We start from the raw sequence: 18,120 nt of genomic DNA, 5'->3' as shown, positions 1-18,120 counted from the left end.
TGTATTGAACACTGTACTAAGCAAGGTACATGCATTTTCTCATTTAAACATCACAATCTTATGAGGTAGGTACTATTATTACCCCCATTTTACAGACTACATTATCAGACTGCTTTTTTTAATTTTTAAAAAACATTTAATTAATTAATTAATTTTTGCCTGCATTGGGTTTTCGTTGCTGGGTGTGGGCTTTCTCCAGTTGCGGCGAGCGGGGGCTACTCTTCGTTTCAGTGCGTAGACTTCTCATCGTCGTGGCTTCTCTTGTTGCCGAGTGCAGGCTCTAGGCACGCAGGCCTCAGTAGTTGTGGCTCGTGGGCTCAGTAGTTGTGGCTCGTGGGCTCTACAGCTCATGCTCAGTAGTTGTGGTGCACAGGCTCTCCATGGCATGTGGGATCTTCCTGGACTAGGGATCAAACCCGTGTCCCCTGCATTGGCAGGCGGATTCCCAACTGCTGTGCCACGAGGAAGCCCTCAGACTGCTTTTTAAAGGCTGCTTTATTTTTATTTATGCTCTTGTTTCCTCCACTAGTTTGTGAACTCCTGGCTGGACATCTTACATTTTCCTTACATGTGAGGATAACCTGGCTGTGATATTTCTTGTCTCATGATTACCAGCGTTGATGTAAAGAAAAGACCCTCCTATATGGGGACTATTTAAACTCTTTGTCATTTTTCTCACTCATGCATTTATTCACTCATTCATTCATTTGATATTTACTGATGCCCACTTTACCAAACCCTGGGCCAGGCATGCGTGACAGACAGATGAGTAAAACACAGTCTTTGCCTTGATAGAGCTCTCCTATCTGGGACAGCCTGGAAAAGTCTCCTTTCCTTTACAGTTAAACTCCCTGAAAGAGTTGTCTGTACTTACTATCATCAATTCCCCTCCTCCCATTCTCTCTCTTTTTTTTTTTATAATTAATCTTGAATCCCATTCTCTTTTAATTTTTTTTAACAGACCAATGATTTTAATGTAACAGAGTTTTTTTTAAAAAAGTTCATCCAATGTGGTTTCAGATTCCACACTGCAACTAATCTTACTTTATTTAAAAATTGAGATTTAATTCACGTATTATAAAATTCACCCTTTGAAAGTGTTCAATTCAGTGGTTTTCAGTATATTCAGAATTGTGCATCCATCACCACCATGTAATTCCAGAACATTTTCACCCCAAAAAGGTCATGAGGTCATTATGAGACACAAATGTATTCTGTATGCTGGAAAGTACCAAACACATGTAAATTATCTTCTTATAGGTTTTGCTCTATAAGAGCAAACCAGTAGAACCCTTACTGGTTAAGGACGTGAATCAGGATACATACCAGTGATCCTGATGTCTCCATCCCACGTCTTGCTTGCCTTTCTTCTCTGAAGTGCATCAAACTCTCCAAAGGGGAGATGGCAACTTTTATCTGCCCTTGGCACTCTCCACTGAAGTCTGTGATGTTGTACCAGCCACAGACAAACTGGAAGCCAGAGAGAAGCGGGGAGAGGTCCACTGAGGCAAAGCCAATCACCCTCTCCTCATCTGTGGGGGAAAGAGAAGAGCTGGGCAATGTGGCTGGGCATGTCCTGCCACTGAGATTCGAGGTGGCACACAGAGAAACTGATTTAGAGGATGGAAAGGTTCAGTGATTCCACAATCAACAGAAAAGACAGATAATGAGGATGAGAGACTGGCAACCACAGCCTGCTTTCTAACTACTGTAAGTTCCCTTTTTGTATGGTAGGGAAAAGCTGGCAGGGTTGAGTTCTGTCCTCTTGATATAGGCAACTAGAAAACACCCCTTAAACATAAGAAACACTTGTTTTTTTCCCTATGTTATCACGTCTCACTGATTTTCCTTAGGGCAGTGGCTCTTGAAAGAAATCATTTGAAAGACCATCACCCTTGGAATTATCAGGGATTTGCATTTTATTTTTACTTGTCTGCATTTTCCAAATTTTCTATAACATACATATGTATTATATTTAATTAAGAACAAAAGACATAATTCACAAAAAAAAGGACAAATAACCCCCTAGAAAACCAGTTCAGTGTGCAAAATGAGCTTGGGCTATGGCCGCTCTTTTTTTTGTGGTACACGGGCCTCTCACTGTTGTGGCCTCTCCCGTTGCGGAGCACAGGCTCCGGACCCGCAGCCTCTGCGGGCCATGGCTCACGGGCCCAGCCGCTCTGCGGCATGTGGGATCTTCCTGGACCGGGGCACGAACCCATGTCCCCTGCATCAGCAGGCGGACTCTCAACCACTGTGCCACCAGGGAAGCCCGGCCGCTCATTTTTTTTTTTTTTTTTTTGGCCACATTGCACGGCTTGTGGGATCTTAGTTCCCTGACCAGGAATTGAACCTGGGCCACAGCAGTGAAAGCTACGAGTCCTAACCACTGGACCGTGAGGGAATTCCCTCAGTCCGCTTTTAATGACAGACAGCAGGTAATCTGTGGGATTACCTCTAACATACATATGTGTTCCCAGAACCATCAGTGCCATGGTTTTACTTGGTTAGAAAAAGAAAAGGATTGGCAAATTGTCAACATGATGTGAACTTATTTTTACAACCAAGTAAGACAGTTCATACCTCCTTTATGCCAAACTTTGAAGACCAGAGTTTGTTGTGGGTCCAAAAGAAGTTCTTTTGATAGCCTATTAAGGAAAACAACCACCGTAGATTAATTGTGTAGGTAGCTCCTCTAGTATGAAACTTAGACTTGAAGAACACCTTATAGTTGCAAAACACTTTTCTAACATTTTCATTTCATGCTTATGATCATCTTCTAGGATATATTTTTATCTTCACAGTTAAAAGGAGGGAATACAAGCTCAGAGAGGTGAAGTAATTAGGAACTTGTCAAGACCTAAAAACAAGCAACCGTGATGTAGTATTCTTCCCCCTACCCCCCTACCCCGTTTTATTGGAGCAGGTAAGGATTCTTCTTATGCCTTGTGGTGGTGTGTGGAGATGGTGAGAAGAGAGGAAAAAGAGTGTTTATTGAGTACCTACCTTGGGCCAGCCATGGTGCCAAGTGTTTCTTATACATGTAATCTGCACAAAAACCTATGACATGGACATTATTATCCTTGTTTTACAGATGATGAAGCTGGGCTCAGAGATGTGAAGTCAGTTTTTCAAGGTCACATAAGAGTCAGTAAGTGGCAGAGCTGTGATTTGAACCCCAGTTTGCCTGACTCCAGGGCCACACTGTGCAGAAGCAAGGCACCAAAATAAGAAAGTACCCAACTTTCTTACCAGGTTGAAGAAGTCAATGTGGAATTCACTGAGCACCTCTAATATATTTTATATGAAGTGAATTGTATAGTTTTAAACTACAAAGCAGGTACCCTTGCTCCAGGTGAGCAAGATGGAGAACCAGAGAAAACTAAGAGACTTAATTTCCTTCTCCAGACTCCACTGGGGAACTGAAGAGAGCCGACTTCAAGACCAGTGAGAGGCACTGTGCTAACTTGGAACAAATACTGTGTCAGAGATTTGAATTCTAGCCAGGGGTCAAAATATCCACCTCTGAATTCTAGCTCTCCTAGTATCACCTGAGTGACCCTGAGCACTCAGTCTCTTTGAGCCCTGATTTTCCTACCTGTTAAACGGGATATTATTATCTACCTACAAGGTTTCTAGGAGGATCAAATGAAACAATTTTGTGATAAAGAAATTGCCAACAGCACCATCATTCATTTTTCTTCTAATCTTGTCTCTGTTACCAACAGACTATGTAACCTCCTTGGGCCACAGTCTCCTCAACTGTATAGTAAGGGGATGAAATGAGGTGATTGTTCATGTTGTTTTAACAAGTTAGTAAAGTTAGGCTCTGAATGAACAAATCACCCTCACTTAGAAGCTCAGCCCTCTGGTCGCCTTTTTTTTTTTTTTTTTTTTTTTTGCGGTACACAGGCCTCTCACCGCTGTGGCCTCGCCCGTTGCGGAGCACAGGCTCCGGACGCGCAGGCTCAGCGGCCATGGCTCACGGGCCCAGCCACTCCACGGCACGTGGGATCTTCCCGTACCGGGGCACGAACCCGTGTCCCCTGCATCGGCAGGCGGACTCTCAACCACTGCGCCACCAGGGAAGCCCTGGTCGCCTATCTTTTGAGGCAGATTTGATATTTCAGTACTGGCCACTATGGCCAGAATATCTATAATTTCCAGTAGCTCACCATAGACAGTACTAAGTTGTCACTGCAGTTACAGCTCCTGACTCAAGTCAACCACTCAGATTTCACAACACTGAACATGTGAGCAACTGCTGAGACTCGATTAGGTACATAAACACTGTGAGAAAACAGCAGATCAGATACCATGTGGCATGGCTGGTGTTGGTGGACAAGAATTAAACTTTGCAAAAGGTGATTCAGTGTAAAGATAATAGTAACAATAATTAGTAATAGAATCCCACTTTTAATGATAATGCAACAGGTAACAGAAGAAAAGGGAGGAGAGCCTGGTACCACAGCAGTGGGCCTCTGTACCAGCCCCTGACCTCCGAGCTGCACTGCCACATGGTTGACAGGACTCCATCTCCCCCTTTTTTTGAGCTTCCAAAGGAGATCTGTCATTTGTTATGTACCTACCACGTACCAGGAGGTAATTTCCCTAAATGTCATGTAATTTGGACCTCCTAATAACCCTGTCAAAATTACCTCCACTTTACAGATGAGGAATCTGAGGCTCAGAGATGTTATGTAACTTGTTCACACAGCTAGTAAATGACAGAGATGGGGTATGAGGCCAAGTCTCTCTAGTTCCAAGCCCTGGTTCTTTCCACTGCACCAGAAATCTTTTCCAAGAATGTATAATCCACAGCCTTTCCTGAGATCAGTCCTCTCTGCCTTCTTCACCTAGATAGCCTGCATACATTCTTCCACACTTAGCTGAGGGGTCTTCAGGGACTGTCTTAATCGATTACCTTTAATTCCCACTGTCCAGAACAGAGCAGAGCATATAAGAGGTCTTCACTGAATAATTTTTGAGTTGTACTGAGCAGAGTTAAAACCCACCACAACTAAACCTTTAAACCACCACTAGCTGTGAATTCATAAGCACTAGGATTAAATAACTGTTTGATAAGGAAAGCATTCTCCAACTCTGCTCAATATTGTCGTGTCTGTTACATTCCTCACTCTGAATTTGTCTCTTGGAACAAAAAGCAGATTTTGGAAGGCTGATGGAACATCATAAAATACAAACCTTGATTGCTGTTGAAAATTCCAGATGGGGGAATCTGTGTTTTCAACCACTGGGGTGTAGATAGGAGATGGCTCATCAGCTGCTGTGAAGGATACACAACAACTGGGTATTGATACTTTCCTCTGTGTCAAGGGGCTCCCTGAAATAGAAAAGAGTGGAGTGACTACACTTTAGGGTACCAAAAAGAATGTGTTGGAAGCCTCTCATTATACAAGTACAAGAAGAACCATTCTTAGCTCTCTCCTACCTTTGGGTCTTTCTTTGAGCTATTCCCTGTGTCTGAAATGTTTCTGCTACTGAAACTGTCATTTCAAGGTTCAGTTTATAAATACTACCCAGCAAGAAACAACTTCTTCCATCTCCTTGTACTCTGTGGGATGATGGAAAATATTGGATTAAGAGGCAAAAGACAGAACTGCAAAGAGCCTGGACTTACAAGTCAGATGATCAATGATTAGCTCTGCCATACACATTCTGTGTAACCTTGGGCAAGGCCTATCTAGGCCACCACTTCCTCAAATGGGGCATATGATACACCTCCTCAGATGTTGTAGATTAAAAATAAATAATAATAGTAGGTAACACTTATATAACACTTACTATGTGCCAGGCACTATTCTAAGAACTATACATGTATTAACTCATTTAATCATTACAACAAACCTATGAGGAAGATATTATTATTATTCCCATTATATAGATGAAAAAACTGGGGTACAGAGAGATCAAACACTTATTAAGAGGTCACACATTTACTAAACGGTAAACTGAGAGTCAAATTCAAGCATTCTGGCTCTAGAGTCCAAGCTCTCAGCCACTGCCTGTATTGCCTCCACTAGAGTTAAATGAACGTAAAACACTGAGTACTGTGCTGATGCTAATTTTACAAGATCAGGTTTCCAATGTGGGAGACTCAGTCATTTATTTTCTCTTAAAACAATGTAAAATGAAGACGGATGACAATACTAGATAGTCTAACTCAGCTGTCCAACAAGATAACCACTAATCACAGGTGGCTATTTTACTTTAAAATTAGTGAAAATTAAATAAGATTAAAAATTCTGTTTCTTAGTTACACTAGCTATATTTCAAGCACTCAATAGCTACATGTGGCTAGTGGCTACCATACTGGACAGTAAAAATATAGAACATTTCTATCACAGTACAAAGTTCTTTTTGACAGTGATGAATAACATAGACTCTATATAATGTAGTAGACTCTATACATTCCATAAGATCCCTTTCAGCTCTAAAATGATATGACTCAGGATTACAGACGAAGGAAAGAGAAAATAAGTATGTCTTAAATATTATTTACGTGATCCAGAGGAACAAATTCTGTATGTGGACTCTAAATGGTTTGTCTCCTTTCTACCTGACTAGCTCAAGGCTTCCCCAAATGCATACTCCCACTTTATTTTGTAGGTGAAGTTAATCTTCTATTTTTTTTTTTTTTGCAGTACGCGGCCTTCTCACTGCTGTGGCCTCTCCCGTTGCGGAGCACAGGCTTGGGACGCGCAGGCTTAGTGGCCATGGCTCACGCGCCCAGCCGCTCCGCGGCATGTGGGATCTTCCCAGACCGGGGCACGAACCCGTGTCCCCTGCATCGGCAGGCGGACTCCCAACCACTGCGCCACCAGGGAAGCCTGATGAAGTTAATCTTTGAGGCTCCACCCTGCTCCTTCTCTGATTGCTCCTTTCAGTAACTACTCTTCCAAAGACCCCAGGCTGTCCCTGTGAACAGAAAATCCGATGAACACATTTATACTCAGGAATGCTGATTTTACTCCTTTCCACAAGCAGTGTAATATTTAATAAGTAGCCTTTAAAAGACAGACTCTAGGGCTTCCCTGGTGGCGCAGTGGTTGAGAGTCCACCTGCCGAGGCAGGGGACACGGGTTCGTGCCCCGGTACAGGAAGATCCCACGTGCCGCGGTGCGGCTGGGCTTGTGAGCCATGGCCACTGAGCCTGCGCGTCCAGAGCCTGTGCTCTGCAACAGGAGAGGCCACAACAGTGAGAGGCCCGCGTAACACAAGACAGACTCTAGTACCTTCTACTCTGAGAAGCCTCTCTTGACTCTTTAGGCAGAATCTCTGAACGTTATACCCCCATCATTAGATCTCTCCAACTTCAACATTCTTTAGGGAAACAGAAGTGCCTGCAATTTTGCTTTGCTATGTTTTCCTCAACCAAAAGAATTTCCATTAGAGTAGAACAATTTTTTTTTGTAGTTTTATTAAGTGCTTTTTAAAAAAATTTTTTGTTTTATTTTTTATTAAAGTATAGCTGATTTACAGTGTTGTGGGAATCTCTGCTGTATAGCAAAGTGACTCAGTTATACACACAGACATTTTAAAAAATATTTTTTCCATGATGGTTTATCACAGGATATTGAATATGGTCCCCTGTGCTCTACAGTAGAACTTTGTTTATCCATCCTACATATAATAGTTTACATCTGCTAATCCCACATTCCTAGTCCTTCCCTCCCCCACCTCCCTTCCCCTTGGCAACCACAAGTCTGTTCTCTAATTTGCATTAGAGTAGACCAATTCTTTTCAAATTTTCCCACCAAAGTAACAACTTTTAGAGACAAGTAAATACTAAAATCTGGAGCATTGGGGTTCTTGTTGCCTTGAAAGAGCAACACACATGACATCTATTAACAGGCTTGTATTTTATCTAAAATTTCATGAGGATTTTACATTATCTTCCTTACTATAGCCCTATTTGTTTAAACTAAAAATGATATTTTCCCCCCAAATCTTGGTAAAAAATTTACGTCATGTTATTTAATATCGTGACTTCTAACAACCAGACCAGATGGCATTACTTTTTAGTCCCTCTTACTGGGGATAATTAATAAAGAAAGAAAATGGGTGATGAACAGAGACAAAGGAGTGGAGATTTTGCAAGGAGGCCTTGGGAAAGAGAACTGAAGAGGAGGAAGAGGAATGCTAGCCTTAGAAGTGAGAGCTGGTAGTGGCTTCCAGGCAGGAGGGAGCTGAGGTGTGTGCAAGAGCTGCCAACAAAGCAGGACCCAGAGAAAGGCTTAACCAGCAGGCAGAGAAACACTAAGATACACAGAAGAACTACAGGAGGAACAAAATAAAACAAAAAACCACTGGCTACAACCTGGCAAAACCAGTTTACAAGCATATTCTTGAAAGAGCAGGAAAAAATGATTCTAATAAAATGGTAGTAAGCAAAGAATAGTTAATGGAAATCAATAATATAGCACCCGTGGTTATTAATGTAAAATGTACAGAATAGCGCTAATGGTACCTTTATCTAGTGAGCTATCTTCTTAAAAAAGTTTTATTTTTGTGAAACTCAACAGTATTACATGGACTGACTTGCTCAGCACCCACCCCCACTAACTTTTACTGTATTGTATTCCTTTATTGTAGAGATTGAAAGGGTCACAGACTCTTTTGTGCTAGAGTATGGATACAAATTGGTCTCTATCTGTTATATGCCATTACAACAGATCTGGAAGGCAGACGTGAGGCAGAGGACATGTTCCTTTCCCTTTTGCTTTTACTACTAGCAAGGATGACACTGAGTTTTCTGCTCCAGGGTTTGGTCCCTGAGGCCCCAGAGGCCCCATGTCAATAGTGCTGATGAGAGTTTCCGATCACTGGGCTGCAGTGTTGGCACTGTATTTCAAATTTAAAAGATCTACTGGTTCTCTCCTGAAAGCTTATACTAGAGCCCACTCCCTGAGCCCTTCCAATAACTTGAAGTACCTTAATAATCTATATTAAACTCCTCTCTGTTTAAAATGGCTGGAGTGGGACTTCCCTGGTGGCGCAGTAGTTAAGAATCTGACTGCCAATGCAGGGGACATGGGCTCAAGCCCTGGTCTGGGAGGATCCCACATGCCGCAGAGCAACTAAGCCCGTGCACCACAACTACTGAGCCTGCGCTCTAGAGCCCGTGAGCCCCAACTACTGAGCCCATGTGCCACAACTACTGAAGCCCGCGCGCCTAGAGCCTGTGCTCCACAACAAAAGAAGCCACTGCAATGAGAAGCCCGCACACCGCAACGAAGAATAGCCCCTGCTTGCCGCAATGAAAGAAAGCCTGCGCGCAGCAATGAACACTGAACACAGCCAAAAATAAATAAATATATAAAAATAGGTAAATAAAATGGCTGGAGGGAGTTGTTTCCTGTAACTGTACTCTCCCTGACACAGCTTCCATCTCTCTCTCAATCTCACTTCTCTCTCTCTGTCTCCCATTTTCCTTAGTATTAATAGGTCTCAAGCTTCTCAACTGATTTCTTCCAATAGAATCCTCATAAATCCTCACAGCTAGGGAGAGATAATCTGCCTCTGTACTGACAGCTTCCATAGTATTCTACAATATCTGTGTGTGTCTGTGTTTCCCTCACTAAACTAATGCACAAAGTAGGCCCACGGCCCTTATTAAAGGTTTGCAGACTCCCTGCTGCCCTTTGTCTACAGATGACTGCCAGGGTTGGAGAAGAGAGAGAAGCTGCCTGTGTGCATGCCGTGTGCGCCAGCAGAGGACAGCAGCATCTGCTCAGGAAAGCTCTGAGAGAAATCAGCAGAGAGGACCAACTGTAGTTCTGAGATAGGACCCCTCGGTTCTGGTGTACCCTGCCACTGATTTACTGTGACATATTGGGTACTTCATTCTGGCTCTCTGGGCATCAAGTTTCTTCATCAGAAACATGTGCTCTCACATTACTTCCTACGATAAAATTCTATGATTCTAGGTATACACCAATACTGCTCAGATCTCTCTCATACCTCAACCCCACCTTTTAAGGTTTGTTATTTTTGAGGCTGCTATTTGCTAAAGTCCCTGAAAGAGAAGTACTATTTTTACTTTGGAAAAAAAGTGTCCTTATTCAGTCTTGAACAGAAATACTCCTTTCAGCCAAAGAGGCAGGTGATAAAGAAATCTGCTTGGGTCTATCAGGTTTCCCTGGCTCTCCCCTTGTGGTTGGAAATTTAGCTGGGCCTGTTTACCTTCCTGGAAAAGGTCAAGTTCTGATATACTTTTGGAGGCAGCCGAGATGAAAATTGCTATACTTCCTACTGGGTTGGGACACACATTGAGAGCAGTTAAGAGGACTTGAGATGAACCAGCTTTACCATTTTAAGAGTTTTCACTGGATTTCCTATGTTTTACATAAGTATGAAAAGTAGTAGTTTTATGCATCAAAAAATGGTACGATTGCTTCAATGAGATTAAAATAACAACCCCTTATTTTTAACACTTTACAGCTTACAGTTTTCTTATCAGTACTAAACTTGTGCTGATGACATCCCTGATAATCATACAAGATGTGTGTATCTATCTCTATTTTACAAATAAGGCAACCAAGGAACAGAGGGGTAAAGTGGCTTGCTCGTCACACATCTGGTAAACTAGCATTTGGAAGATCCAGCCAGGTTTCCTAACTCCTATTCCAGGGATATTCCACTGCAATACTTCTAATTAATTCTACCTGGTTAAGAGAAAAGCTCTCCCTCTGGCCTGGAGTGAACAGATGGAAACTTTCCCTCAAGCAATGCCCAAATTTTTATGTTAATAAAAACCTAGTTCAGTTTTGTTAAGCTAACATTAATTGACAGCTGCTCTGTGGCACACCTGCACAGATGAGTCAGATCTGATTCTTGACCTGCAGGCAGACACACAGATAATTATAATACAATAAGATAAAGACTATGCCAAAAGCACAGGGGACTGTGGGAACAGAGAAGGACCCATAACCCTGCCTGGGTAGTTGAAAGAGAGCCTCTAAAGGATGATGATACTGAAGATGGTTTTGATTTTCACTGAGTATAATTTAGATTACCTCAAATCACTTTACCTTTCTGTTCCTTGATTGCCTCATTTGTAAGACAGGGCTAGAGATACCGGTCATGTTGAGTATAAGTACACAAGTCTTATAAGTACTGAAGCTGGTTCTTGAAGGTTCCTTAGAGCTTTTTCTAACAAAAGTATCCAAGAAACTCTTGTATTTCAGAACCAGGACCACAGTGGGGACTATGCTGCCTCAGGTTTAAGGCATAATTCAGGGCTGTTAGTGAATCCTCTGCATGCAGCTTTGCACTAGGAATCATTCGTTTCCTTCCTCAAGCAAGAAGCTTCTAAGGCATGAGAGGGACAGACACACAGAGAACACTGTTGAAGGCAGGAGGACAGCCAACGTGGATATTAAGGAAGCATCTACATGGTTTTCACAGAAGTTTGGCCATTTATAGCTGACTCACAGAGTGTGGGATATGCTGCCCTCAGCTCCATATTCTTAGAAGATGAGAGGTGAAGAGAATCTTAGAGATGATCTTATATGACCATCACATTTCACAGCTGAGGAAAAGAGAACTGGGTTTGCCCAAAGTCACTAAGCAAGTTAATGGCTTAGCTAGGGCCAGAAGTCAGTCTTCTGACTCCCATTCCAGAAGTCTTTCTATTATATCATCATTTGGAAGGCAATTTCAGAGAGATGATGGGCAGGTCTGTACACTCAGGGCCCAGCACAGGGTCTGACTAAAGCATAAATCTTTGCAGGGCAAAGGACTATATGGGCCTATCACTGCAAGGGTAGGACTTGGGAGACAAGAGACCTCTGAAAGTGTCCACTCTGAAGCTTGATCTACCCTGGCTAAATGGAAAGAGGCCAAATAACAAGTGATTTACAGATTTGTAACTCATACCAGAAATATGAGAGGTGTTGAGCATCATATTCACAAACAAGAAGACATTATGCTTGCTTAGTTGCATCAGGAAGACCCAGGTGTTGAGATACAGAAATAAACTCACAGTCCCTGTCCCCAAGGAACAGGCAGCCTAGTGGAGAGACACATTAAGAAACATTTTCAGTACAAAGTAATAAGTATAACCTCAGTAGTATAATGAAAAAGATATTGAAAGAGAATATTATCCGCAGCAATCATTGAAAGGGCTACCCCATTAGTCCAAGTTTCTGAAGGCTGAACAAGCAAGGAAGCAGTGAGAATAGAGAAAAGGTGACAAAAACCTTCTGTGTAAGAGGACATGATCCTATACCCTGTATTAGACACAGTGGAAGCTTAATAACTATTTGTTGAATGAATCCATTAATCCCTGTAACTTCTCCTCTGCTAAATTTCCACATAAGCAACTTTCCTGCAGTAGAAGCAAAGCATAAAATCAGAGAACGTATTAAAAGGAGAAAAAGGGCATTTGAGCAAGGTCTCATATTCATCTGCTTCCTCATTTAAGATATTTACTGCTTATTATGTGTCAGACACAGTTCTAGGTGTTGGGGATTTAGCAGTAAATAAAACAAAACCTTTCTGTCTCTGTAGGACTTTTCTTTTTCTAGAAAGACAGAAAATAAACAAAATACACTATTTAAAGGCCATAGGAAAAAATAAAGCAGGAAAGAGGGACAGGTATTATTGGAGAAAGGCTGTAATTTTAGATGGGTGACCAAGGAAGGTCTTGCTGAGCTGGTGATTTCAGTAAAGACAGGCCAGGAGTGAAGAATATTCCAGGCACAGAGAGAACACCAGATTCAAAGGCCCCAAGCAGGAGTCTGCCTATACATTTAAGAAAAAGCAAAGAGGCCAGTGTGGCTGGAACAGGGTGCCTAAGAGGAAGAGCAGGATGTTGGGGAGAATTTGGTAACTGGGGAAGGGAGAAAGGAATCCTGGCTAAGAAAGGTGCATGAGCAAAGGCCTAGGGAATGGCTTGCCATATGTTACAATTGGAAGGGAAAGGAAGCCAAGCACTGCTGGAAAAAGTCAGCATTGTGCCACCAGTATGTCCACTGCCACTCTAAAATCATGTCAATTAGTCTTAGTTGAGCCCTTGCTGCAGTTCAGCAATTTTCTTATTTATATCTTCATGATTCTCTATAGATCCCTTGTAATGACCAAGAACTTCAGCCAAAGAGGATCAACTGCCACCACAATTCCCCATGTTTGCTCCAAGTAGGCCTAGAACACACACTTTCCCACTTCAGTATCTTCGTTCAAGTTGAGATAACCACCTAGAATTTCATTCCCACCTTTCTGAAATCATATTCATTCTAAAAAGTTCTGATTTCTTAGACATGTCTGATTTCTCTGTTTCTAAACTCTCTAGACACTAGATATGTAATTTTTGTGCTTTTTTTTGAATTTTATTTATTTTTTATACAGCAGGTTCTTATTAGTTATCTATTTTATACATATTAGTGTATATATGTCAATCCCAATCGCCCAATTCATCCCACCACCACCATCCCCCCACCACTTTCCCCGCTTGGTGTCCATATGTTTGTTCTCTACATCTGTGTCTCTATTTCTGCCCTGCAAACCGGTTCATCTGTACCATTTTTCTAGGTTCTGTATACATGCGCTAATATACGATATTTGTTTTTCTCCTTCTGGCTTACTTCACTCTGTATGACAGTCTCTAGGTCCATCCACGTCTCTACAAATTACCCAATTTTGTTCCTTTTTATGGCTAAGTAATATTCCATGGTATATATGTACCACATCTTCTTTATCCATTCATCTGTCAATGGGCATTTAGTTTGATTCCATGACCTGGCTATTGTAAATAGTGCTGCAATGAACATTGGGGTGCATGTGTCTTTTTGAATTATGGTTTTCTCTGGGTATATGCCCAGTAGTGGGATTGCTGGGTCATATGGTAATTCTATTTTTAGCTTTTTAAGGAACCTCCATACTGTTCTCCATAGTGGCTGTATCAATTTACATTCCCACCAACAGTGCAAGAGGGTTCCCTTTTCTTCACATCCTCTCCAGCATTTCTTGTTTGTAGATTTTCTGATGATGCCCATTCTAACTGGTGTGAGATGATACCTCATTGTAGTTTTGACTTGCATTTCTCTAATAATTAGTGATGTTGAGCAGCTTTTCATGTGCTTCTTGGCCATCTGCATGTCTACACACTAGATATTGTATTACCTATCCTTCTGGTCCTTAGAGCATTCTCCTTTATACATCAATAATCATGTAGCTGCTAATCCCCTTATCTGGGTTATCAGCTCTTGGAGGACAGAAACCATGTGTCATTTGCTCTGCACTTTCTGTACCTGGCACTGGCCTGGCACAGATTTACTACCTGATGAACTGAACCACCATTCTTGCAATATAAGCACAGGACTGGGTGTATAGTACATAAGCACCCTTTTAAATACAGAGAGTAAACAGGACCAACTGGTAAACACCGTTTATCTCATACCTAAGAGTCAGGATGGTATAGAGGAAAGAGCATGGGTTTTAGGTCCAGACATAGCTGGATTCAAATTGCAGCTCTGTAGAGCTTATTAACTGTGTAACTCAAGTCATTTTACCTTTCTGAGCTTCAGTTTCCTCACTCATAAAATGGGTATGTACTGTAATCTGTTCATAAAAAAACCCCACTGTGGTAAGGATTAAATGAGATAATTAATGTACAAAAAAGAGAATAAAATTTGGCACAAGGAGATGCTCAATGAACTATTGTCAATTGTCAAGCTGTATTTAAAGAATGTAACTCTGTCTAATTGAGAAGTTACAAGTATATTTGCTTTTTGCAATATGGGGGCAACCCCTAAAATGGAACATAACCATATTTTTGCACGTTAAATTTTATTTTCAATGCAAAAACAAAAAACCAAAACAGTTCTTGCAAAAAATCAAAGCTTTTTTTGTGCTTTCCTTAAATTCATTCATGTATTGATTTTTCTCTTTTTAAAAAATTCAGTTTTTACAAATCAGACTTGTCACAAATGGGCTGCTTTGGTAGGGCAGTAAAAAAGCAAAAACTGTTTCCCAACTTTGTGACTCATACAGTATGGACCTCAGTATCTCTAATACAGCACAGCAAGACTATGTGGAGAAGACTTTGTCCTGAGATAGAATGTTTCAGGGTCTCTGACACACAAAGGTTATGAGAAGGATGAGAACCTCAGAGTCTTTGTAGAAGCTTATAATCCTGGAAGTAATGTCTGTTTGTAGTGTGTATATGGAGAAATAGAAATGAAAGACAGACAACAGTTACTAGGAGCATGAATTCTGTTTCTGTTCCAAAGCAATAAGGATACACAGAAAAACTGAGGCAACACAGAATTGACAGGAACCGAGTAGGGAGGCCAAACCAGAAGATGTATATTTAAACCTTCTGGACTCATAAGGCTATGGTTTTCTGGCTCTCAGAACCATCACACACCTCAGAACTGTTAATCACAGCCGTTTACAGATGAGAAATTCAAGACACAGAGAGACAGTAACTTGCTCAAAGTCACAAACACACACAACTTACTGGAAATACAGGGCTGAATACATTCTTACTAGAATGTAAGCTCCACAAGGGCACTATTTTGTCTGTTTTGTTCATTGCTTTATCCCCAGCACCATGGACAGTGCTCACATATAGCAAATATGACATAAGTTTTGTTGCTGAATGAATGAATAATGAATGAATAAATGAATGAGATAAGGTTTTTGTTCTTAAGCAGTCCCTACCTAGTGGAGAAGAAAATCATGCAAACAATGTTAGTACATGTGATATTTGTTATGATAAAAAGGGCAAAAGTGCTAGGAGAGCAAACAGGAGGCAGCCTTTATGTCAGAGAAACTCTGGTAAATGGTGATGTTTGAGCTGAGTCTTGAGAGAGGAGTGGGAATTAAGCAGGCAAAAGAGAAGGGTGATGGCAAAAGGGAAAATTTTAGGAGAGATTACAAGGCTGAATAAAAAGTAGGGCAGGGGTTCCTTGTGCCATGGACTACTTTGGCTGTCTGGTGAAGTCTATGGGCCTCTTCTAATATAGATATATATATATATATATATATATATATATATATATTTTTTTTTTTTTTTTCGCTGTACGCGGGCCTCTCACTGTTGTGGCCTCTCCCATTGCGGAGCACAGGCTCCAGATGCACAGGCTCAGCAGCCATGGCTCACAGGCCCAGCCACTCTGTGGCATGTGGGATCTTCCCGGACTGGGGCACGAACCCATGTCCCCTGCATCGGCAGGCAGACTCTCAACCACTGCGCCACTAGGGAAGCCCATATATATATATATTTTTTTTTTTTTTTTGCGGTACGCAGGCCTCTCACTGTTGTGGCCTCTCCCGCCGCGGAGCACAGGCTCCGGACACACAGGCTCAGCGGCCATGGTTCACGGGTCCAGCTGCTCCACGGCATGTGGGATCTTCCCAGACCGGGGCGTGAACCCGTGTCCCCTGCATCGGCAGGCGGACTCTCAACCACTGCGCCACCAGGGAAGCCCCCATATATATATTTTTTAATGCTAATTGTAAAATACATAAGATTACAAAGAAATGAAATTATATTGGCGTAAGTTATCAAGACATTAAAAAAGTGACATAGTAATCACTATAGTTTTATTAATGCATAACAAGATCTAACTGTAGGTTTAATAACCACTGTAATTTTGAAGTAATGACAGGTATAGATGATATTCCAAGATATCTGCAGTAACTAAAATGTGATATAAAAATACCTGTGATTTCTATTGTTGACAACATCACAGGTACTGTTAATATTACTAGGGTCTATTGCCTACACTCACAACTGGAGGAAATGTTCAATTTTAGTTAGAGATTAATAAAAATAAAGATGTATGGGATTCCCTGGTGGCGCAGTGATTGAGAGTCCGCCTGCCGATGCAGGGGACACGAGTTCGTGCCCCGGTCTGGGAGGATCCCACATGCCGCGGAGCAGCTGGGCCCGTGAGCCATGGCCGATGAGCCTGCGCATCCAGAGCCTGTGCTCTACAATGGGAGAGACCACAACAGTGAGAGGCCCGCGTACCGCAAAAAAAAAAAAAAAAAATGTAATTATTTTCCTATCCAAGTTCACCTACCCTTGTGGGCTTATGGATCCAATGCTAAGAACCCTTGGCCCTAGGTACATAATGAAGAGGGCCTGAGTTGGAAGGAATGGAGAAGAAGGTAGAGATCTAAGAGAAATTTAAGAGATACAGCAATTTTAATAGATCTGATGATTTGATGGTGGAGAAGGAAAAGAGAAGTATCTAAGCTGATACTCAGGTTTCTGGACTGGGGAATTTATGATATGCAAAATTAGGATAACTGACAAGGCCCACTTAGGACCTCAGAAAGGCTTTCACTTGGCTTAAACCTTTAGGCTTGAGATATATAATTATGATTAAGATGATTAACAATTCTTCCAGACCCTGTCATGATTAGAAAGATTTGTGAAGACAGGACCATAGCCTGTGGAGTCAGATACCTGTTTATGGATAAGGGAGCAGAACATACCTTTCAAGCTCAAGTGCATTGCTCTTTCTACCAGGATACTGACTGCAAAAGTTCCATCCAGTGCAGTAGGGCCCTCCTGGGCCAGGCAGACTTCAGCTGTGGTGCTGCTGCAGGGGACCTGGGTGGAGGCCGGAGACTTCTGGTGGTCATGTGGTGGAGAGAGCTGGAGCTCATCATTTCCTCTGGGGAGCTGCTCAGACTCACTGGGGCTGCTGCAGTCCATGGAGTCCAGCTCATTAGTGGGCCCAGGGTGTGAAGAAAGAGAGGAGAGAACCACATGAACTCTCAAGGCAGCTCCTGAGAGGTTGGAAGCATTTCGTCCAAATAGAGGATACACACCTGCAAGAGGATGAAGGAGGATAAGCCTAGGCAAGCAGGGACACTCTCTAAACCTAGAGATGCTCTCTGAGGGTGCTTGTGGCCCTCTCTCCTTTGGCAGGGCTACAGGCCCTAATATACCAATTTGCAAAGAAACTGTGAAGTTAACACACACTGTGAGAGTTTTTACTGCCTCCCCCTACCCCATCACTACCTGCAACAATGGAAAGTAGTGAGAGGTCTGATTTCAAGGCAAGAGGATAAAAAGCTGGTGGGAGTGGAAAAGTAAGAGGGAATGGACAATCTGAAAAGTTGAATACTGCCTTTGGT

At 42.1% G+C, this 18,120-nt stretch overlaps 1 protein-coding gene across 7 annotated transcripts in view; it reads right to left on the bottom strand.

Moving 5' to 3' along the window:
• C2CD3 (C2 domain containing 3 centriole elongation regulator) overlaps positions 1-18,120 on the bottom strand; it is a 128,970-nt gene that overhangs the window by 32,867 nt on the left and 77,983 nt on the right. For all 7 annotated transcript variants that reach the window (XM_032640766.1, XM_032640760.1, XM_032640763.1 and 4 more), the window contains 4 exons: positions 17,473-17,811; positions 5,206-5,344; positions 2,584-2,648; positions 1,327-1,532 (listed from right to left, as the gene is read on the bottom strand). In XM_032640766.1, coding sequence (XP_032496657.1) covers positions 1,327-1,532; positions 2,584-2,648; positions 5,206-5,344; positions 17,473-17,811 — 749 coding nt within the window. The remainder of the gene's footprint in view (positions 1-1,326; positions 1,533-2,583; positions 2,649-5,205; positions 5,345-17,472; positions 17,812-18,120) is intronic.

The sequence above is a fragment of the Phocoena sinus genome, chromosome 8, assembly GCF_008692025.1.
Source record: "Phocoena sinus isolate mPhoSin1 chromosome 8, mPhoSin1.pri, whole genome shotgun sequence".
Classification (NCBI taxonomy): Eukaryota; Metazoa; Chordata; class Mammalia; order Artiodactyla; family Phocoenidae; genus Phocoena; species Phocoena sinus.
The sequence above is the reverse complement of the archived record's forward strand: the minus strand, read 5'-3'. Positions and strand labels throughout refer to the sequence as shown.